At 45.1% G+C, this 23,459-nt stretch overlaps 1 protein-coding gene across 3 annotated transcripts in view; it reads left to right on the top strand.

Moving 5' to 3' along the window:
* Window positions 1–23,459, top strand: part of NDC80 (NDC80 kinetochore complex component) — a 131,639-nt gene that overhangs the window by 54,789 nt on the left and 53,391 nt on the right. For all 3 annotated transcript variants that reach the window (XM_069202714.1, XM_069202715.1, XM_069202716.1), the window contains exons 8-9: window positions 14,650–14,743; window positions 23,278–23,384. In XM_069202714.1, coding sequence (XP_069058815.1) covers window positions 14,650–14,743; window positions 23,278–23,384 — 201 coding nt within the window. The remainder of the gene's footprint in view (window positions 1–14,649; window positions 14,744–23,277; window positions 23,385–23,459) is intronic.

The following is a 23,459-nucleotide window of genomic DNA, read 5'->3' as shown; positions in this document are numbered from 1 at the left end:
GGACTTTTGGCATGGCAGACTCCTCCTCAACTCGTATTGCACATGCAGACCACCTAGAGCTGCCACAGAATTTCTCCGTATCTGCAGATACTTACGCCCACTCCAGAAATTATTTTTTCGCCCAATTCTGCTAAAACTGAAAATCCACACTTATCAAAAAGCTGTGGACTGGTGCTTATGGTGAAGTTTTGATGTACATGTGTCTTGAAACCAAAAACCTGCTTAGTCTTGATCACCAGCGGGTGGAGGTCTTGCACCAACATTGGGCCAGATATATCTGCACGACCTATCTGTCATGTAAAGGCACTCGGTGAAAATAGAGAAATTAATGACACAGCACCCCGAAGACTAAAGAAAATGACTGATGTGCTGCCTCTTACCTTTTCTATTCAAGTCTGAAGTGCCCCCATCCACAATTCTATAGACTGCAGTGATAATAAGGTCAATAATTATGTTTTTACATTTTTATTAGCACTGACAATACTGCTTTGGCCTCTCTTTAAATAGTAATTGTAACAAAAAAGTATAGTACAGATTTTTAATAATCATACACTAAATTTTACTTTACCTTATCTTGGAGAAGGAGTGTCCAACATAAGACCAGAAGGGACAGATCCATGCCAGATTTTGGGATGCCCATTTAACCGTCTCAATTATTCTTTGTGTTTTTTTTTTAAATACATCAACCAAGGTTACTGCAACATGTAGGGCAAAGTCTGTGTCTTATGTAGTGAGCCGTAATATTCTATTTTTTTTTATCCACTGCCCAACAAGGTCTTCCTTTAAGTTCTGCAAGTGAGCTGTGTAGGAAGTTGGCTCTGTATGTGCTATTTCAAAGTAAGGAATAGCATGCACAGAGTCCAAGGGTTCCCCTTAGAGGTAAAATAGTGGTAAAAATAGATAATACTAATGCTCTATTTTGTGGTAGTGTGGTCGAGCAGTAGGCTTATCCAAGGAGTAGTGTTAAGCATTTGTTGTACATACACATAGACAATAAATGAGGTACACACACTCAGAGACAAATCCAGCCAATAGGTTTTTATATAGAAAAATATCTTTTCTTAGTTTATTTTAAGAACCACAGGTTCCAATTCTACATGTAATAGCTCATTCGAAAGGTATTGCAGGTAAGTACTTTAGGAACTTCAAATCATCAAAATTGCATGTATACTTTTCAAGTTATTGACAAATAGCTGTTTTAAAAGTGGACACTTAGTGCAATTTTCACAGTTCCTGGGGGAGGTAAGTTTTTGTTAGTTTTACCAGGTAAGTAGGGCACTTACAGGGTTCAGTTCTTGGTCCAAGGTAGCCCACCGTTGGGGGTTCAGAGCAACCCCAAAGTCACCACACCAGCAGCTCAGGGCCGGTCAGGTGCAGAGTTCCAAGTGGTGCCCAAAACACATAGGCTAGAATGGAGAGAAGGGGGTGCCCCGGTTCCGGTCTGCTTGCAGGTAAGTACCCGCGTCTTCGGAGGGCAGACCAGGGGGGTTTTGTAGGGCACCGGGGGGGACACAAGTCCACACAGAAATTTCACCCTCAGCAGCGCGGGGGCGGCCGGGTGCAGTGTCGAAACAAGCGTCGGGTTTGTAATGGAAGTCAATGGGAGATCTAGGGATCTCTTCAGCGCTGCAGGCAGGCAAGGGGGGGATTCCTCGGGGAAACCTCCACTTGGGCAAGGGTGAGGGACTCCTGGGGGTCACTCCTCCAGTGAAAGTCCGGTCCTTCAGGTCCTGGGGGCTGCGGGTGCAGGGTCTCTCCCAGGTGTCGGGACTTTAGGTTCAAAGAGTCGCGGTCAGGGGAAGCCTCGGGATTCCCTCTGCAGGCGGCGCTGTGGGGGCTCAGGGGGGACAGGTTTTTGTACTCACAGTCTTAGAGTAGTCCTGGGGTCCCTCCTGAGGTGTTGGATCGCCACCAGCCGAGTCGGGGTCGCCGGGTGCAGTGTTGCAAGTCTCACGCCTTTTGCGGGGAGCTTGCAGGGTTCTTTAAAGCCGCTGGAAACAAAGTTGCAGCTTTTCTTGGAGCAGGTCCGCTGTCCTCGGGAGTTTCTTGTCTTTTCGAAGCAGGGGCAGTCCTCAGAGGATGTCGAGGTCGCTGGTCCCTTTGGAAGGCGTCGCTGGAGCAGGATCTTTGGAAGGCAGGAGACAGGCCGGTGAGTTTCTGGAGCCAAGGCAGTTGTCGTCTTCTGGTCTTCCTCGGCAGGGGTTTTCAGCTAGGCAGTCCTTCTTCTTGTAGTTGCAGGAATCTAATTTTCTAGGGTTCAGGGTAGCCCTTAAATACTAAATTTAAGGGCGTGTTTAGGTCTGGGGGGTTAGTAGCCAATGGCTACTAGCCCTGAGGGTGGGTACACCCTCTTTGTGCCTCCTCCCAAGGGGAGGGGGTCACAATCCTAACCCTATTGGGGGAATCCTCCATCTGCAAGATGGAGGATTTCTAAAAGTTAGAGTCACCTCAGCTCAGGACACCTTAGGGGCTGTCCTGACTGGCCAGTGACTCCTCCTTGTTATTCTCATTATTTTCTCCGGCCTTGCCGCCAAAAGTGGGGCCTGGCCGGAGGGGGCGGGCAACTCCACTAGCTGGAGTGTCCTGCTGGGTTGGCACAAAGGAGGTGAGCCTTTGAGGCTCACCGCCAGGTGTGACAATTCCTGCCTGGGAGAGGTGTTAGCATCTCCACCCAGTGCAGGCTTTGTTACTGGCCTCAGAGTGACAAAGGCCCTCTCCCCATGGGGCCAGCAACATGTCTCGGTTTGTGGCAGGCTGCTAAAACTAGTCAGCCTACACAGATAGTCGGTTAAGTTTCAGGGGGCACCTCTAAGGTGCCCTCTGTGGTGTATTTTACAATAAAATGTACACTGGCATCAGTGTGCATTTATTGTGCTGAGAAGTTTGATACCAAACTTCCCAGTTTTCAGTGTAGCCATTATGGTGCTGTGGAGTTCGTGTTTGACAGACTCCCAGACCATATACTCTTATGGCTACCCTGCACTTACAATGTCTAAGGTTTTATTTAGACACTGTAGGGGTACCATGCTCATGCACTGGTACCCTCACCTATGGTATAGTGCACCCTGCCTTAGGGCTGTAAGGCCTGCTAGAGGGGTGTCTTACCTATACTGCATAGGCAGTGAGAGGCTGGCATGGCACCCTGAGGGGAGTGCCATGTCGACTTACTCGTTTTGTCCTCACTAGCACACACAAGCTGGCAAGCAGTGTGTCTGTGCTGAGTGAGAGGTCTCCAGGGTGGCATAAGACATGCTGCAGCCCTTAGAGACCTTCCTTGGCATCAGGGCCCTTGGTACTAGAAGTACCAGTTACAAGGGACTTATCTGGATGCCAGGGTCTGCCAATTGTGGATACAAAAGTACAGGTTAGGGAAAGAACACTGGTGCTGGGGCCTGGTTAGCAGGCCTCAGCACACTTTCAATTGTAAACATAGCATCAGCAAAGGCAAAAAGTCAGGGGGCAACCATGCCAAGGAGGCATTTCCTTACACAACCCCCCCCCAAACGAAAGAGGATGAGACTAACCTTTCCCAAGAGAGTCTTCATTTTCTAAGTGGAAGAACCTGGAAAGGCCATCTGCATTGGCATGGGCAGTCCCAGGTCTGTGTTCCACTATAAAGTCCATTCCCTGTAGGGAGATGGACCACCTCAACAGTTTAGGATTTTCACCTTTCATTTGCATCAGCCATTTGAGAGGTCTGTGGTCAGTTTGAACTAGGAAGTGAGTCCCAAAGAGGTATGGTCTCAGCTTCTTCAGGGACCAAACCACAGCAAAGGCCTCCCTCTCAATGGCACTCCAACGCTGCTCCCTGGGGAGTAACCTCCTGCTAATGAAAGCAACAGGTTGGTCAAGGCCATCATCATTGGTTTGGGACAAAACTGCCCCTATCCCATGTTCAGAGGCATCAGTCTGCACAATGAACTGCTTAGAATAATCTGGAGCTTTGAGAACTGGTGCTGAGCACATTGCCTGTTTCAGGGTGTCAAAGGCCTGTTGGCATTCCACAGTCCAGTTTACTTTCTTGGGCATTTTCTTGGAGGTGAGTTCAGTGAGGGCTGTCACAATGGATCCATATCCCTTCACAAACCTCCTGTAATACCCAGTCAAGCCAAGGAATGCCCTGACTTGAGTCTGGGTTTTTGGAGCTACCCAGTCCAGAATAGTCTGGATCTTGGGTTGGAGTGGCTGAACTTGGCCTCCACCTACAAGGTGTCCCAAGTAAACCACAGTTCCCTGCCCTATCTGGCATTTGGATGCCTTGATAGAGAGGCCTGCAGATTGCAGAGCCTTCAAAACCTTCCTCAGGTGGACCAGGTGATCCTGCCAGGTGGAGCTAAAGACAGCAATATCATCAAGATAAGCTGTGCTAAAGGACTCCAAGCCAGCAAGGACTTGATTCACCAACCTTTGGAAGGTGGCAGGGGCATTCTTTAAACCAAAGGGCATAACAGTAAACTGATAATGCCCATCAGGTGTGGAGAATGCTGTCTTTTCTTTTGCTCCAGGTGCCATTTTTATTTGCCAGTACCCTGCTGTCAAGTCAAAGGTACTTAGAAATTTGGCAGCACCTAATTTATCAATGAGCTCATCAGCTCTTGGAATTGGATGGGCATCTGTCTTGGTGACAGAATTGAGCCCTCTGTAGTCCACACAAAACCTCATCTCTTTCTTTCCATCTTTGGTGTGAGGTTTGGGGACTAAGACGACTGGGCTAGCCCAGGGGCTGTCAGAGCGCTCAATTACTCCCAATTCCAGCATCTTGTGGACTTCCACCTTGATGCTTTCCTTAACATGGTCAGACTGTCTAAAGATTTTGTTCTTGACAGGCATGCTGTCTCCTGTGTCCACATCATGGGTACACAGGTGTGTCTGACCAGGGGTTAAGGAGAAGAGTTCAGGAAACTGTTGTAGGACTCTCCTACAATCAGCTTGCTGTTGGCCAGAGAGGGTGTCTGAGTAGATCACTCCATCTACTGTACCATCTTTTGGGTCTGATGACAGAAGATCAGGGAGAGGTTCACTCTCTGCCTCCTGATCCTCATCTGTTACCATCAACAGATTGACATCAGCCCTGTCGTGGAAGAGCTTAAGGCGGTTTACATGGATCACCCTCTTGGGGCTCCTGCTTGTGCCCAGGTCCACCAAGTAGGTGACCTGACTCTTCCTCTCTAGTACTGGGTAAGGGCCACTCCATTTGTCCTGGAGTGCCCTGGGAGCCACAGGCTCCAGAACCCAGACTTTCTGCCCTGGTTGGAACTCAACCAGTGCAGCCTTTTGGTCATACCAAAACTTCTGGAGCTGTTGGCTGGCCTCAAGGTTTTTGGTTGCCTTTTCCATGTACTCTGCCATTCTAGAGCGAAGGCCAAGTACATAGTCCACTATGTCCTGTTTAGGCTCATGGAGAGGTCTCTCCCAGCCTTCTTTAACAAGGGCAAGTGGTCCCCTTACAGGATGACCAAACAGAAGTTCAAAGGGTGAGAACCCTACTCCCTTCTGTGGTACCTCCCTGTAGGCGAAAAGCAGACATGGCAGGAGGACATCCCATCTCCTTTTGAGTTTTTCTGGGAGCCCCATGATCATGCCTTTTAATGTCTTGTTGAATCTCTCAACCAAGCCATTAGTTTGTGGATGGTATGGTGTAGTGAATTTATAAGTCACTCCACACTCATTCCACATGTGCTTTAGGTATGCTGACATGAAGTTGGTACCTCTGTCAGACACCACCTCCTTAGGGAAACCCACTCTGGTAAAGATACCAATGAGGGCCTTGGCTACTGCAGGGGCAGTAGTCGACCTAAGGGGAATAGCTTCAGGATACCTGGTAGCATGATCCACTACTACCAGGATATACATATTTCCTGAGGCTGTGGGAGGTTCCAGTGGACCAACTATGTCCACACCCACTCTTTCAAAGGGCACCCCCACCACTGGAAGTGGAATGAGGGGGGCCTTTGGATGCCCACCTGTCTTACCACTGGCTTGACAGGTGGGGCAGGAGAGGCAAAACTCCTTAACCATGTTGGACATATTGGGCCAGTAGAAGTGGTTGACTAACCTCTCCCACGTCTTGGTTTGTCCCAAATGTCCAGCAAGGGGAATGTCATGGGCCAATGTTAGGATGAACTCTCTGAACAGCTGAGGCACTACCACTCTCCTAGTGGCACCAGGTTTGGGGTCTCTGGCCTCAGTGTACAGGAGCCCATCTTCCCAATAGACCCTATGTGTTCCATTTTTCTTGCCTTTGGACTCTTCAGCAGCTTGCTGCCTAAGGCCTTCAAGAGAGGGACAGGTTTCTTGTCCCTTACACAGCTCTTCCCTTGAGGGTCCCCCTGGGCCTAAGAGCTCAACCTGGTAAGGTTCAAGCTCCAAAGGCTCAGTTCCCTCAGAGGGCAGAACATCTTCCTGAGAAGAGAGGTTCCCTTTCTTTTGCTGTGTTGCAGTTGGTTTCCCAACTGACTTTCCTTTCCTCTTGGTAGGCTGGGCCATTCTTCCAGACTCCAGCTCTACTTGTTCACCCTGTGCCTTGCACTGTGCTCTTGTTTTCACACACACCAGTTCAGGGATACCCAGCATTGCTGCATGGGTTTTTAGTTCTACCTCAGCCCATGCTGAGGACTCCAGGTCATTTCCAAGCAGACAGTCCACTGGGATATTTGAGGAGACCACCACCTGTTTCAGGCCATTGACCCCTCCCCATTCTAAAGTAACCATTGCCATGGGATGTACTTTTCTCTGATTGTCAGCGTTGGTGACTGTGTAAGTTTTTCCAGTCAGGTATTGGCCAGGGGAAACCAGTTTCTCTGTCACCATGGTGACACTGGCACCTGTATCCCTCAGGCCCTCTATTCTAGTCCCATTAATTAAGAGTTGCTGTCTGTATTTTTGCATGTTAGGCGGCCAGACAGCTAGTGTGGCTAAATCCACCCCACCCTCAGAAACTAGAGTAGCTTCAGTGTGGACCCTGATTTGCTCTGGGCACACTGTTGATCCCACTTGGAGACTAGCCATACCAGTGTTACCTGGATGGGAGTTTGGAGTGGAACCTTTCTTGGGACAGGCCTTGTCTCCAGTTTGGTGTCCATGCTGTTTACAGCTATGACACCAGGCCTTTTTGGGATCAAAGTTTTTACCCTTGTACCCATTGTTTTGTGAAGAGGCTCTGGGCCCACCCTCCTGTGCAGGTTTTTGGGGGCCTGTAGAAGACTCTTTACTATTTTTAGTTTTGGTTGTCTCATCACCCTTCTGCCGGGGAGTCTTTGTGACCCCTTTCTTTTGGTCACCCCCTGTTGAAGTCTTGGACACCCTTGTCTTGACCCAATGGTCCGCCTTCTTTCCCAATTCTTGGGGAGAAATTGGTCCTAGGTCTACCAGATGCTGATGCAGTTTATCATTGAAACAATTACTTAACAGGTGTTCTTTCACAAATAAATTGTACAGCCCATCATAATTACTTACACCACTGCCTTGAATCCAACCATCTAGTGTTTTCACTGAGTAGTCAACAAAGTCAACCCAGGTCTGGCTCGAGGATTTTTGAGCCCCCCTGAACCTAATCCTGTACTCCTCAGTGGAGAATCCAAAGCCCTCAATCAGGGTACCCTTCATGAGGTCATAAGATTCTGCATCTTGCCCAGAGAGTGTGAGGAGTCTATCCCTACACTTTCCTGTGAACATTTCCCAAAGGAGAGCACCCCAGTGAGATCTGTTCACTTTTCTGGTTACACAAGCCCTCTCAAAAGCTGTGAACCATTTGGTGATGTCATCACCATCTTCATATTTAGTTACAATCCCTTTGGGGATTTTCAACATGTCAGGAGAATCTCTGACCCTATTTATGTTGCTGCCACCATTGATGGGTCCTAGGCCCATCTCTTGTCTTTCCCTCTCTATGGCTAGGATCTGTCTTTCCAAAGCCAATCTTTTGGCCATCCTGGCTAACTGGATGTCCTCTTCACTGGGGCTATCCTCAGTGATTTCAGAGGTGTTGGTCTCTCCTGTGAGGGAACCAGCATCTCTGACTATTATTTTAGGAGTCAGGGTTTGAGGGACCCTGTTCTCCCTAGATAGGACGGGTAGGGGGGAATTGTCCTCCAAGTCACTATCCTCTTCCTCTGAGTTGCCACCCTCAGAGGGGTTGGCCTTTTCAAACTCTGCCAAAAGCTCCTGGAGCTGTATTTTGGTAGGTTTGGGGCCCATTGTTATTTTCTTTAGTTTACAGAGTGACCTTAGCTCTCTCATCTGTAGATGGAGGTAAGGTGTGGTGTCGAGTTCCACCACATTCACATCTGTGCTAGACATTATGCTTCTAAAAGTTGGAATACTTTTTAAGAGACTAAAACTGATTCTAGAATCTAATTCAAACTTTTAACAAACTTTTAAACTCTAAAAGAAATGCTAAACAGGATCTAACACAAGGCCCTAGCAGTCCTGGGGTCCCTCCTGAGGTGTTGGATCGCCACCAGCCGAGTCGGGGTCGCCGGGTGCAGTGTTGCAAGTCTCACGCCTTTTGCGGGGAGCTTGCAGGGTTCTTTAAAGCCGCTGGAAACAAAGTTGCAGCTTTTCTTGGAGCAGGTCCGCTGTCCTCGGGAGTTTCTTGTCTTTTCGAAGCAGGGGCAGTCCTCAGAGGATGTCGAGGTCGCTGGTCCCTTTGGAAGGCGTCGCTGGAGCAGGATCTTTGGAAGGCAGGAGACAGGCCGGTGAGTTTCTGGAGCCAAGGCAGTTGTCGTCTTCTGGTCTTCCTCGGCAGGGGTTTTCAGCTAGGCAGTCCTTCTTCTTGTAGTTGCAGGAATCTAATTTTCTAGGGTTCAGGGTAGCCCTTAAATACTAAATTTAAGGGCGTGTTTAGGTCTGGGGGGTTAGTAGCCAATGGCTACTAGCCCTGAGGGTGGGTACACCCTCTTTGTGCCTCCTCCCAAGGGGAGGGGGTCACAATCCTAACCCTATTGGGGGAATCCTCCATCTGCAAGATGGAGGATTTCTAAAAGTTAGAGTCACCTCAGCTCAGGACACCTTAGGGGCTGTCCTGACTGGCCAGTGACTCCTCCTTGTTATTCTCATTATTTTCTCCGGCCTTGCCGCCAAAAGTGGGGCCTGGCCGGAGGGGGCGGGCAACTCCACTAGCTGGAGTGTCCTGCTGGGTTGGCACAAAGGAGGTGAGCCTTTGAGGCTCACCGCCAGGTGTGACAATTCCTGCCTGGGAGAGGTGTTAGCATCTCCACCCAGTGCAGGCTTTGTTACTGGCCTCAGAGTGACAAAGGCCCTCTCCCCATGGGGCCAGCAACATGTCTCGGTTTGTGGCAGGCTGCTAAAACTAGTCAGCCTACACAGATAGTCGGTTAAGTTTCAGGGGGCACCTCTAAGGTGCCCTCTGTGGTGTATTTTACAATAAAATGTACACTGGCATCAGTGTGCATTTATTGTGCTGAGAAGTTTGATACCAAACTTCCCAGTTTTCAGTGTAGCCATTATGGTGCTGTGGAGTTCGTGTTTGACAGACTCCCAGACCATATACTCTTATGGCTACCCTGCACTTACAATGTCTAAGGTTTTATTTAGACACTGTAGGGGTACCATGCTCATGCACTGGTACCCTCACCTATGGTATAGTGCACCCTGCCTTAGGGCTGTAAGGCCTGCTAGAGGGGTGTCTTACCTATACTGCATAGGCAGTGAGAGGCTGGCATGGCACCCTGAGGGGAGTGCCATGTCGACTTACTCGTTTTGTCCTCACTAGCACACACAAGCTGGCAAGCAGTGTGTCTGTGCTGAGTGAGAGGTCTCCAGGGTGGCATAAGACATGCTGCAGCCCTTAGAGACCTTCCTTGGCATCAGGGCCCTTGGTACTAGAAGTACCAGTTACAAGGGACTTATCTGGATGCCAGGGTCTGCCAATTGTGGATACAAAAGTACAGGTTAGGGAAAGAACACTGGTGCTGGGGCCTGGTTAGCAGGCCTCAGCACACTTTCAATTGTAAACATAGCATCAGCAAAGGCAAAAAGTCAGGGGGCAACCATGCCAAGGAGGCATTTCCTTACAAGCTGGATATTTACTCCCCTAACAGTGGTCGAGTTGTCTGATTTTGGGGGGTGCTACCTGTACCTCCTTCTCAGTGTGAAGTGGGACCCTCCTTCCTATTGTGGCTCTCTGATGATTGTTGTGGGGATGGCAGTTACAAATGTCTTTTGGGGTGCAATCTTTTTGCTGTGTCCCCTGGACAAAGGTCAGTCTGCCACCCCAATCAGTGTAAAATGAATACAGTGCCTGTATTTGGACAATTCACTCCCACGTCGTTTGTGAGCGCATACGTTTAAAGTGTGAGTATACGTGTGCAGTGGACATGGTTACTTTATAACTGAAACTTGCATGGGTGTATGCTGTGTGGTTGTACGAGGTATGAGTAGAGTCTCTGAAAAGCTCAGGTGCATTAACAGATGATTGTTCCTTGCTATGAGGACTACAGTCTGCTGAAGTGACCAAGTAAAATCATTTGATGGATGGACTACTTGTATTTAATCATATCCAGATAGAATGTTTTATGCAAATGTAGTATTCCGCCTCATTGTTTTGTGCTCACTGTGTTATTACATACAGGAAGTTGCCTTATGCAAATCAGTGCTGACCTCGGAAGGAGCATTCTAATCCTAACTGCCATGCCACGTGTCCTCATATAGGATGTCAGGAACGCCAGACTCTGGTGGCACGACAACAGGAGCTTCTAGAGTTGTGGTCCTACTCTGACATCCCTGTCTGTTAATTAAAAGAGACTGGTACACGTCCAGTGGCATTGGTGACCAAACTGGGAATATTAGTGGATCTGTTATTTCAGAATCTATAATTCGTTTCATCCGGACTAGGGCACAACTTCTTGAGTTTGTTCCAAACTGGAGATGTCGCACTGAGCACCAAATAGACCACTCATAACATAGGATTAGCGGTTGAGATCTTACCTGGCCACAGGAGGTGACTTGTGTGACACCACGTATAAGTGTATCTTGTTGCTGCGTAGTTCTGCAGGTGGTGGCCCCAAAGCATAAATACTGGTGATATCTCTGTTCTCCAGTAAGGCGGCTAGCACTTCCTAAGCATGCTAAAGAGTGTTTCAAAATAAAATTACTTGGTGAGTTTTAAATCCACAAGGCCACATTGAGGGGGACATTGACCCTCTGGTTCATTTTGTGTCCATGGGGAAAGGTGCCATCTGGAAAGCACACAAACAAAATATATGCTACACACATGACACATGTTATACATTGTCACCAGGATGTAGAGGAAAGTAAAAGCCCATGGTTTGGTGGGACTTGGTAGACTGTAAGCCAGCGCTCTAGTCTATGTGCAGGGTCATCTTGGGGACCATGTAGCCAGTCGTGATAGCTGGAAGGTTTCCTGTAATATGAGGATGTGTCGATCATTGCCATTCCACCACCATAGGGTGATTTACAGCATTTAATATGGGTCACTCAATGAAGGTCACCTCCCCATATGAATGTTTTAAGTAGGGTAAGGAATGATGCTGTGGTTGCTTCAGAAATGTAGACAGGATACTTTGTTACTTTGTAAAGGATTTTCTGAAGGATAATAATCTTAAGTAATGTTACCCATCCTAGTAAGGAAAGTGGGAACACAGCCCACCTTGGCGTACCTCTGTGGACATTTGAGAGTTGGGTACAGTGTTAGTCAGTCTGGCACCTGTGACATTGTCAGATACATTTATCCCTAAGTAGCGAAAGCCAGAAGGAGTAACAGTCACGCCATCTTGAGCTGCCCAATAGAGGGTAGAGCCTTCCTGTCCCACAGGAAAAGGTGATATGTTTCTCAAGTTGACCTCAATCCTGAGTAGCTACAGAAAGTTTCCAAAATGTCCATTATTACTGGATCAGATTGTTCCAGCTGGCCCAAGTGCATAACAAGATCCTCTGCACATAGGGAGACCCTATCTGTACTCGTGTCTGACCACGCAAAGCCTTCAATTCGGGTGTATGTCCTGTGAATGTGTTGCTATGGGTTCCACCGCAGGTGCGAATAATAAGGATGGCAGTGGACATCCTTGCTGCATATCCCTCTGTAAGGAGAAAAAGCAAGACTAGGCCCAGTCCACCTTGACCCAGGCTTCTGGTGATTTATACAGTGTTTTGGCATATAAGAGATATAAAGATCCAAAGCCCGAATATTCCAGTAGCTAAATTAGATAGTACCATGAGAGACTGTTTTGAAGTCTGTTTGTAGGATAGCTACAGGTTCCCGTAACTGGCCACCAAGCATGATTGTTTAATGCAATCTCTGAATCATTCTGATTTAAAGTGTGCTTTTTTGGTATATTCACTTTAATCACCAACTATTTATTTTGCCTATGCTTTAGTTGAGATGATGGCTTATTTTCTGTTTCCTTTGTGAAGTTCTAAAGTGTTTAACATTGTTGCTTCCTGTGACTTGAGTGCTTGGTTATGTGGTGATATATTCCTGTCTCCTTCTCAAATTAAAATTAAAGCATTTGATGCAAGCATGTGGTGTATGCTTGCAATAAAAAAAAAACACATAGCTTGCAAAGGCCAGACCTATTGGATTTGCCAATGCTTTTGTTTAACTGCAGCAAAGCAAGCTGTCTCATAGAGGCCATAACTGGGGTTTTGTTTACAACATATTCTGTTATAGTATCAAATATATGGGTGAATGTTCTGTACTTGTTTAGTGTGAATGCAGCTTGTACAATGACTCTGTGCTGTGGCTGTCCTGTTTGTGAGGGAAGCTTGCACTGCTTGTTCTTCTGTAGTGTATGCCCTATGTGTGAGGGAGGCTTGCACTGCTTGTTCTTCTGTAGTGTATGCCCTATGTGTGAGGGAGGCTTGCACTGCTTGTTCTTCTGTAGTACATGCCCTATGTGTGAGGGAGGCTTGCACTGCTTGTTCTTCTGTAGTATATGCCCTATGTGTGAGGGAGGCTTGCACTGGTTGCCCTTCTACAGTATATGCCCTATGTGTGAGGGAGGCTTGCACTGCTTTTTCTTCTGTAGTACATGCCCTATGTGTGAGGGAGGCTTGCACTGCTTGTTCTTCTGTAGTACATGCCCTATGTGTGAGGGAGGCTTGCACTGGTCGCCCTTCTACAGTATATGCCCTATGTGTGAGGGAGGCTTGCACTGCTTGTTCTTCTATAGTATATGCCCTATGTGTGAGGGAGGCTTGCACTGCTTGTTCTTCTGTAGTATATGCCCTATGTGTGAGGGAGGCTTGCACTGGTTGTTCTTCTACAGTATATGCCCTATGTGTGAGGGAGGCTTGCCCTTCTACAGTATATGCCCTATGTGTGAGGGAAGCTTGCACTGCTTGTTCTTCTGTAGTACATGCCCTATGTGTGAGGGAGGCTTGCACTGGTTGCCCTTCTACAGTATATGCCCTATGTGTGAGGGAGGCTTGCACTGCTTGTTCTTCTGTAGTACATGCCCTATGTGTGAGGGAGGCTTGCACTGGTTGCCCTTCTACAGTATATGCCCTATGTGTGAGGGAGGCTTGCACTGCTTGTTCTTCTGTAGTACATGCCCTATGTGTGAGGGAGGCTTGCACTGCTTGTTCTTCTGTAGTACATGCCCTATGTGTGAGGGAGGCTTGCACTGCTTGTTCTTCTTTAGTACATGCCCTATGTGTGAGGGAGGCTTGCACTGGTCGCCCTTCTACAGTATATGCCCTATGTGTGAGGGAGGCTTGCCCTTCTACAGTATATGCCCTATGTGTGAGGGAAGCTTGCACTGCTTGTTCTTCTGTAGTACATGCCCTATGTGTGAGGGAGGCTTGCACTGGTTGCCCTTCTACAGTATATGCCCTATGTGTGAGGGAGGCTTGCACTGCTTGTTCTTCTGTAGTACATGCCCTATGTGTGAGGGAGGCTTGCACTGGTTGCCCTTCTACAGTATATGTCCTATGTGTGAGGGAGGCTTGCACTGCTTGTTCTTCTGTAGTACATGCCCTATGTGTGAGGGAGGCTTGCACTGCTTGTTCTTCTGTAGTACATGCCCTATGTGTGAGGGAGGCTTGCACTGCTTGTTCTTCTGTAGTATATGCCCTATGTGTGAGGGAGGCTTGCACTGCTTGTTCTTCTATAGTATATGCCCTTTGTGTGAGGGAGGCTTGCACTGCTTGTTCTTCTGTAGTACATGCCCTATGTGTGAGGGAGGCTTGCACTGGTCGCCCTTCTACAGTATATGCCCTATGTGTGAGGGAGGCTTGCACTGCTTGTCCTCATGTAGTATTTACCTTACTTGTGAGGGAAGCTTGGACTGCTGTTTCTTATTTCATGCATTTTTTATGTGTAATTGGAGCTTGCATTGTGGCGACCCTTGGGCTGTTTGTTCTCTAGAGTATTGAAAACATTTCCACTATACAAAATAGTTCATTTTATCATTGGTTATTGTTCAGACTGTCGCTCCTTCTCTGCATTCCACCATTTTATGGAATTATTTTACCCCTGGATAACAATGTTTTTGTTTTTTGATAGTGTTTTTTGAAGTTACTGACATCTAGATTTGCTTTGATATTCTCACTCCAGTAAATCAGAAATTTACATAACAGAATTCTGTTAATTAAAATACTGTTTGTTCTGCCAGTATCTAGTGTATATTTGTGCATCAAGAAACCAATGTTTCTGATAATCTGTTACAGCTGTTCATGGACTATACTACAAAGTGCTACACACTGTTTATGGAGGGTCGTGACTCGTATGAAGAACTTGATAGCGAGGTGTGCTCAAAACTAAGTAAGTGATGTGTCATTTTAGGTTGACCTAGTTTGTGATTGTGAACCTTCCTATGCATCTTAATTTTAGGGAGGGATTTGTTTTTGTTAAAATAAATATGCCCTTAAAGTCCTGTACAGCTCAAATGTCTTTGAAGGCTCTTAACATTAAATATTTAGCAGCCCTTCTGATTTCCAGGATCTAGTTTCCAAACTGCATCATTCTGAAACTGCTTTAATTTACATTACTTTTTTACAGGTACAGTTGGATGAGTGTGCCCCAAAGACTAGTGTTGACCATTTTTTTTAAGATCAAGTAAGCTTTGACTAGAAATACTTTCTAACATTATTCACTTTATTGCTGCTGGCCCTCGAAGACGGTTAATGCTATTTGACATTTTGTAAAGTATGTGTAGGCTAGATAATTAGTCTTAATGGGTGTTGCATTTGAAATTTGGATTGAAGTGTCTAAATAAATAAGGGAAGGTGTTGTATGCTGCTTTAAGGCAGACAATCCCCTTTGAAATTACATTAGGTCTCATAATCAAACGAAGTGCTGTCTTCCTAGCTCGTGTTTGCAGCTAGGGGTGGGGCCAGTGACACTTAAAGTAACTATTTCTGTCTGACCATTCCACACACACACACACACACACACACACACACACTGAACTATCTTTATTATTCCCCATCTTCCTCCGTGCCCCTCTAATTATTTCCCTTTTGTTACGTCTGTTAAATACTCCCACTTCTCTTACCTTTATGTGATTATTTCCACTGTATAACTTATTTTTCACACACCACTCAATTCCAAGTTTCCTCATTTTTACTTGCTCTCCTACTCCCTTTGCTTCATGACATTTCCTACCTATCTTCATTCACTTTGTTTCCTTTATTTTGGTTCATATGAACCATTAAAGGTACATACATATATTCACATCAGACAATAGAAATGTGTAAAATACATGAATAAAATCACATAAAATTTAATTGGACATAAAATCATAAAAAAATAGAAGTTTCTTAAAACATTATGCAATCATTGCCGTGCAATATTAGAAAATATGGCTCCATATTGAACACACAATTCTCTCTTAACCAAGAATCGTCTTGTACCTGACGTATCACATAGGTGATAAATATGTAGCTATTGAGAACATAACTGGACCTCTGGTACTTGTTCTGCAAACTCTAAGCGCAGTTTGGCGATCTCTGATACTCATCAATTTGCAAAGTAGTTGCTTGTTGCTTTTTTATAACCTGTGCAGAAACATAGGACGTGCTCAATAGTCTCAGGATTCATGCATCCCAGAGGACAGTTGTTTAATGCTTTTTGCTTCTCTTTACATGTACTTGTGAAAGCAAATAATGGAAGAGACCCTAATCTAAACCTAAAAAAAGTACTTGTGCATGTGGCTTCAATACAAAGTCTAAATATATCTCAAATTCAAACACACATTTGAATGATAAAAAAAAGTATCTGTTAGAATGCCAGAGGGTACGTTTGAAATTTTCCCTCCTAGGGCAAAATTCCAATAGGAATGTTTAAGCATTTCAATGGCGTTTCTCGGGTTTTCATAAGGTTTGGTCCAATAGACCCCCTAGACCTAATTTGAATAGCCAGTTTTTAATATATAAGGCCCCAAGCGATGTTATCTGCATATGAGCCCTCCAACAGACCTCAAAGCCATTCCCATTAAGCTGCTAATTAGCCTGTTAACCATACTTTTAACCAATACTGCAAGGGCTTTAGGGCAGCAATATCAGCAATAGATCTTACATTAAGATCCAGACGAATTGGTCATGTGAGGGGTGATGTTGCTGGAGGCAGCAGGAGGCTCGGTGAAGTCTTTGATGGCAAAGATTTCCTTGCTGCTGTTTGTGCTGGCATTGACGTGGCCTGCGAGTGCTGTGTGCATGGAAGACAGCTTTCTTTCTAGCCATCACTTCGGCTAGGAGACGGAGCGAATTACAAGCGTTATCATGTAAAGAACCTTTTTTTCTTTTCTTTTACAATTGGTAAAGGATAAAGTAACTTTAATAACCAATTCTGTTATCCGTGACTTTGGGCTCCATGAACAAGGGCAATTCATTAACCAAGCAGGCAATGGCAAGATGAATTGTGTCATGTATCATAAGTGCTTTGATATACAAACCTTTGACAAGCAAAGTTAAAGCACATTCCACAAGGGTTGTGGCACCGACAACAGTCTATTTTACTGGGCTTTCTTTAAAAGACATTTGTGAAACAGCGACAGGGAAGACAACACATGTTTTCGCTAAGCATTACTGCATTGGTGTTGATACCAACAAGAATATAGCTGTAGGAATGGCAGCACTCAGACACCTATTAACATAAGGTAAGCCTCATGGCCTTCAACCACTTTGTTGGATACCACTGTGATAGCCTTAATTCAAGCATATGAATCTGTGAAAGATCCAATGCTGGAGAAGGAGAAAAGTCACTTGTAACTACCTATACGGAGCAGAATTGTGGAGTTTCAGTAACCAGCAGAATATCTTGCAAGTTAAAGAAAATAATTTTATCAGAAATATCTCGAGGCTGTGGAAGGGCACCCCATTAATACCTTTAAGATTGGATCTTGGGCTGAATAACATCTTAGATCAGAGGTTCCCAACCTTTCGACTTCTGTGGACCCCCACTTTATCATTACTGGAATCTGGGGACCCCCACTGAATCATTATTGGAATCCGGGGACCCCCCAGTGAGTCATTACTGAAAGCTGGGGACCTAATCTGTTAATATGATTTTATTTTCTTAGCCGTCGCGGACCCCCTGAGGAGGCTACGTGGACCCATAGGGGTTCCCGGACCACAGGTTGGGAACCACTGGCTTGGATCCTGTATCTTTGAAACCCCCTATATTGGATTAGTCTCTGGAAGACGGTGGAATTGGAACCTTTTAGGGAGGAAATCAGAGAGTTGTTAGGACACACAAACTATCTGGATAAGGTCAGATGGCTGCGGGAAATGAAATCATTTTGGGTTGATCTGGGCTTCCCCCAGTTTTGGAAGAACCCCGAGACGATCCCGGCTGATGCAGCCACATATGTTAAGCAGAGATATTGGGAGAGGATCAATGATCAAATCTCCCTTAGGAGTAGATGGGGTCATTTAACAACTGAATTTCTGCTTGTCAAGCAGGAGCTACTGGTTGAACCTTTTTTCGATTTGCCTAAGCCAGCCTATGCTCGTTCCCTGTTACTCCAGTTTAGATATGGTACCTGTTAGAAATGGGGTCTCTAGTTGGCAGAGGTATATACCTTTTTCCGAATAGGGATCACAATCGTAATCTGGGCAAGTCACACACAATCCAAATAATCCTTTGCCCACCATCTGGTAATTTGGCACTGAGAAGTCACACTTAACTTAAAAGGCATTGTGTAAAGTATTTGTGCAATAAATCATGCAATAACACAGTAAGAACACTACAGAAAGACACCACACAGGTTTAGAAAAATATAAGATATTTATCTGATTAAATTAAGGTCAAAACAATCAAGGTTTAATAATCACAGGTTGAAATATCACTTTGGTAATGATAAGAAGGGTCTTTAGTTCTTAAAAGCAACAATTGTCTCTTGCAAGCACAAAGTACCTGGTTTGCGTCAAAATTACACTTACGAAGACTGCAGAGGAGGAGATGTGTGCGTCGGTTTTCCGGGCACACACAGACGATGCGTTGATTCTTTTCCATGAGGCAAGGGCTTTGCGTCGAATTGGGGCACGCAGGCTTGAATCCTTTTTGCGATGCAGGGTCTTTTGATGCCCAAGGACGATGTGTGGAAATCCTGGGCGTGCGGGACGAAGCCACAGCTGTCGCGTCGATCCAGTGGGTGATGCGGATGCGTTGATCCAGTGGGCTGTGTGGAAGTTCTGTTCGCAACGTTGGTGCTGCGTCGATCTCCACTTGGGGAGCCGGGCTGCATCGTTCCGCTTCAGCGATGCAGTGATTTGCTCACCGCTGGACAGGCTGTGCGTTGATTCCGGTGGGCTGTGCGTCGACTTTCGCTGCACAAGGAGTTTCTTTGCAGAGATTAAGGCTTTTCAGCCCTTAGACGTCATGAACAGGAGGCAAGCTCACTCCAAGCCCTTGGAGAGCACTTCTCAGCAGAGCCATAGGCCAGCAGGGCAACAGCAAGGCAAGAGGGCAACAGCAAGACAGCAGTCCTTTACAGCAAAGCAGTCCAGGTGAGTCCTTTGGGCAGCCAGGCAGCTTCTCTTGGCAGGTTGCAGGTTCTGGTGCAAAGTGTCTGTCCCAAGAAGTGTCTAATTTGGTAGGGTTAGGGACCCAGTTTATATATCCAAAAGTGCCTTTGAAATGGGGAGACTTCAAAGAGTGGTCTTGAAGTGCCCAATATCCCCTTTCGGTACAACCCTGTCTGCCAGTGTCCCAGTAGGGGGTTTGGCAGTCCATTGTGTGAGGGCAGACCACTGTACTTTGAAATGTAAGTGTCAGGCCCTCCACCCTTCCAGCCCAGGAAGACCCATTCGGCATGCAGATGTGTGTAGGTGTGACAGAGCATCCTGTGTTTGTGGTTGTCTGGCTGAAATGCACAAGGGAGCTGTCAACCAGCCCAGCCAGACGTGGAATGGAGACAGATGGCACAGATGGATTTTAAGTGCAGAGAAATGCTCACTTTTTAAAAGTGGTATTTCTAAAATAGTGATATATAAAATCCAGCCTCACCAGTCAGCAGGATTTTGTATTACCATTCTGGCCATACTAAATATGACCTGTCTACCCCTTTCTGATCAGAACCTACCGCCCAAACAGTATATGAGGGTGGCCCTAATGTTAGCATATGAAAGGAGCAGGCCTCACAGCAGTGAAAAACTAATTAAGGAGCTTTCCACTACCAAGACATATAAAACACACAGGTATATGTCCTGCCTTTTACCTACATAACACCCTGCCCTGTGGGTTATCCAGGGTCTGCCTTAGGGATGATGTGTGTGTGTAGAAAAAGGGGAGTTTCAGGTTTGGCAAGTACTTTTAAATGCAAAGTCGAAGAGGCAGTGAAACTGCACACAAAGGCCTTGCAATGGCAGGCCTGAGACATGGGTAAGGGGCTACTTACTTGGGTGGCACAATCAGTGCTGCAGGCCCACTAATAGCCTTTAATTTACAGGCCCTGGGCACCTGCAGTCCACTTTACTAGGGACTTACAAATAAATTAAATATGCCAATTGGGTATGAGCCAATGTATCATGTTTTAAAGGAAGAGAGCATATGCACTTTAGCACTGGTTAGTCCTAAAACCAGCAAAAAACAGTGTCAAATAGTGGAGGGAGCACCCTAAGGCTGTCAGGTCTAACAGTACCCTACCTGTAAACGCGTATACCGCTCGATGGTTGTCGAATAGCCCTGATGATAACAAATGTAAATTGTGTCAATCTGGTGAGGAATCTATTGAACATTTCCTTTTCTTTTGTCCCAAATATATAGTTCCAAGGAAAAAATGGATTATTCCACTTTGCACAATTTTGTCGCTTTACAATACTGCAAATGCTTATAGAATTTGAAAAAGTGACACATCAACATTGGTAGTAAGTGCCATTGCAAAATATTTGTCGTCTGCCTGGTCTGCCTGTTGCAGAGCCCTTAAAACGCTTGGATGAGAAAGTTTAGAGTAAGAGCCTTTCTGTTGTGATGTTCTGCACATGACTATTGGTCTAGCCTAAAGCATGAAGGGTTTTTACAAGTTTGAAGTTTCAGTCTTCATTAACTTTTTATTATCTCCTCCTTTTATTTTAATGAAAATTTAATTCGATTTTAAATATTAGATTATATCGATATGTATTGTATTATATGGTTTTTAATTGTTGCAGACTCCATGAGTGGTTTCAATACAGTTTGTGCCACCTACTTGACTATCTATCTTTGACCCTATTTAATATAACTAGTTGTATGCACTGTGCACTTTAACAATCTACAGCAGTAGAAGCCAAAGCTGTTGGTACTTCAAATTAGAGGAGTTATTAACAGAGTTCACTGATTGAGTTGTGTATATTATAGTATATAATTTATTATGGTATGGGGGGCTGGTCTTGCATTGGCTGTAGTTTAGACCATTTATAATCATGGATAGGTTGCAGATAGTCTTTGAAATTTCAATGTTACTGAGTATAAGGGTTACTCTACTTTATTAACATTGTTACATGGGGTTCCCATGTAACAAAGCAGCAAGGATGCCTTCAATGGTTAGGTCATGCACTCTGATTGTTACATGAGGTTCCCAGTCTGACAATGGGGAATAATTCAAGCATATGAATCTATGAAATATACCAATGCTGGAGAGCAGGAGTTACAGGTAAGTAACTTCTTACCTTTGGGCCCACACCAAATGCATGACTCACTGAATAAATGACTTTAACCTGAGTGGTGTGATCATGTACCCAATTCTGGCATAATGTTATGCAAGCATTGACATAATCTTCATATTTGTCCTATATAGGTACTCCCCATTGCATTTCATATATTAATTAAATGTAGAATAACCTAACTGTTTTATTGCAGTTCAGTTTGCTCAAATATATTGTTTAGTGTTTGTTTCAGTATAATATGAAATCTTGATTTTTATAGTTATTTTTTCTAAACAGTAAAAGAAGGTTTCACAGGAACACAATAGATGAAAGGCTACTAGAGGTTTTATATTGATTTTATTTTTTCAATAATATTCAAGAAAGTCTGAAGTAGAGTATATAGGCTAAATTGGAATGTTATTAGAGTGAGGGTTCTTCGCTTCCAAAGGACAGAATGCTGAGGGCCGCATAGTCAAAAGCTGTAAACTCTTTCTCCTTTCTGAAGGCTAAGCTATGGCACATCTGGCTGTAGATGGGCTTATCAGTCTGCTTGGAGACACCATGATTACGGAGAGCAGAGACAGAGGTCACGGCTATCTTCTCATAGAACAATCCATTTGTTGTTCCATTAAGTTATGTGGCTGAGAACAAAGCCATCTAAGAAACTTGCACAGGCTCCTTTTCAGTATAAGATTAGCTTAGGGAAGGTTTGAAGAACTGAAGCAGAAAAACTCTGAATTACTTGTATCAGGTTGGAATATTTACTTACTTTTCTATTAGCAAATATTATTTCTAATACCTTGTTTGTTTTCATATTATCCATGGTACATATTGTATACACGAGGGTCATTTTTTTTTATTTTAGTAAAGTTGTAAGAGTATCCCCAGTGTGAATGCTTGGGTTTGTCTATTCATAGCAAAAAGAAGGTTAATCAGTCAACCAATCAGGATTTGTAAAGCGCGACTACTCACCTGACAGGTTATCAAGCCGCTTGCAAGTCCTGGAGAAAGCAGTGAAAATGAGGGAAAGACGCACAAAAACGTGGGGAAAAGCAAGGAGAAAGTGAAAATGAGGGAACAGCAAGGAAGAAGGCACACACACAAAGGGGGTGGGGGAAGTAAGGAAACTAGGGAAAGCAAGGAGAAGGTACACACAAAACAGGGGGGAAAGCAAGGAGAAAGCAGTGAGAACAAAGGAAAAGAATAAAGTAACACAAAAACCAGGAGATAAAGCAACGAAAAGCTGTAAAGACTATGGAAAAGCAAGGAGAGGGTGCACAAAAAAACTGAGGAAAAAGCAAGGAGAAAGCCGTGAAAACAAGAGAATAAGCAATGAGAAGGCAGTGAAAACGAGGGATAAAGTAAGGAGAGAGCAGTGAGAACGAGGGAAAAGCAAGCAAGGGGAGGCACACAAAAATGGGAAAAGCAAGGAGAAAGAAGTGAAAATTAGGGGAAAACAAGGAGTGAGTGCACAAGATAATGAGGGCGAAAGCAAGAAGAAAACAGTGAGAATGAGGGAAAAGCAAGGCGCTGGCACTCAAAAACTCAGGGAAAAGCAAGAAGAAGACAGGAGCAAGACCAATGCAGCAGCACGGGGAGAGCTGGACATGGGAGTTACTAATAAGAAATACACTGCGGTGTCACAGGACTAATACACACTTTTCTCATGTAATGATCAGTGGATTGTGTGGATTACAACCCATTTAGGTTCTTTGTCTCACAATGGTATATTGAATAAATCTGCTGTGCTCGGGGGGGGGGGGGCTAAAGAATCCAAGTTACAGGCTGCACACTGGAGAGGTTCCAGAAAATGTATCCAGATGTCTGACACAGATGTTCTTTGTTGTAGAACCAGGGTTTTCGGGAAGTAACCTGTGCATCTATCATTTTCCTTCAGAGCCACCTTCTTTAGTTACATGGCACTTGCTCAGAATATGTTGTAATTGGTTGCAATATTCCTCAAATCTCAGCATCATAATTCTGTGTTGATTGAACTAATGGGTAAATAGATCAGTCTATTTTTACTGCTTGTACCAAAAGCTCTACAGAGTTCCTGTTTAACGCAGCATAACTGACAAACACATTGCCTGTAGTTGGCTACATAAAGTAGCCTCCTACAACCAGCAGTGGTTTATGAAGAGCTTTTGGTCAGACGTGGATACATTGTTCTGGGAACTAGAAAAGTACGAGTGCTCACAATGCTTTAATTATACTTTTGCTGTTTTTTTGCAGAGGATATTTATAAAGTGAGTGAATCCCAGTTGGAAGCACTGCATGAGGAACACAAATCTTTACTAGAAGAACTGGAAAGGCTTGAAAGAGAAAAAGACAATGAACCAGTAAGTGAAGTGTTTTAAAACATTTTTCTGGTGTTCGGAAGATAATAAAATTACTACGAAAGTACTGGCTTCTGG

Source organism: Pleurodeles waltl, chromosome 8, assembly GCF_031143425.1.
Source record: "Pleurodeles waltl isolate 20211129_DDA chromosome 8, aPleWal1.hap1.20221129, whole genome shotgun sequence".
Taxonomy (NCBI): Eukaryota; Metazoa; Chordata; class Amphibia; order Caudata; family Salamandridae; genus Pleurodeles; species Pleurodeles waltl.
This window is presented reverse-complemented; position numbering and strand designations above follow the sequence as displayed.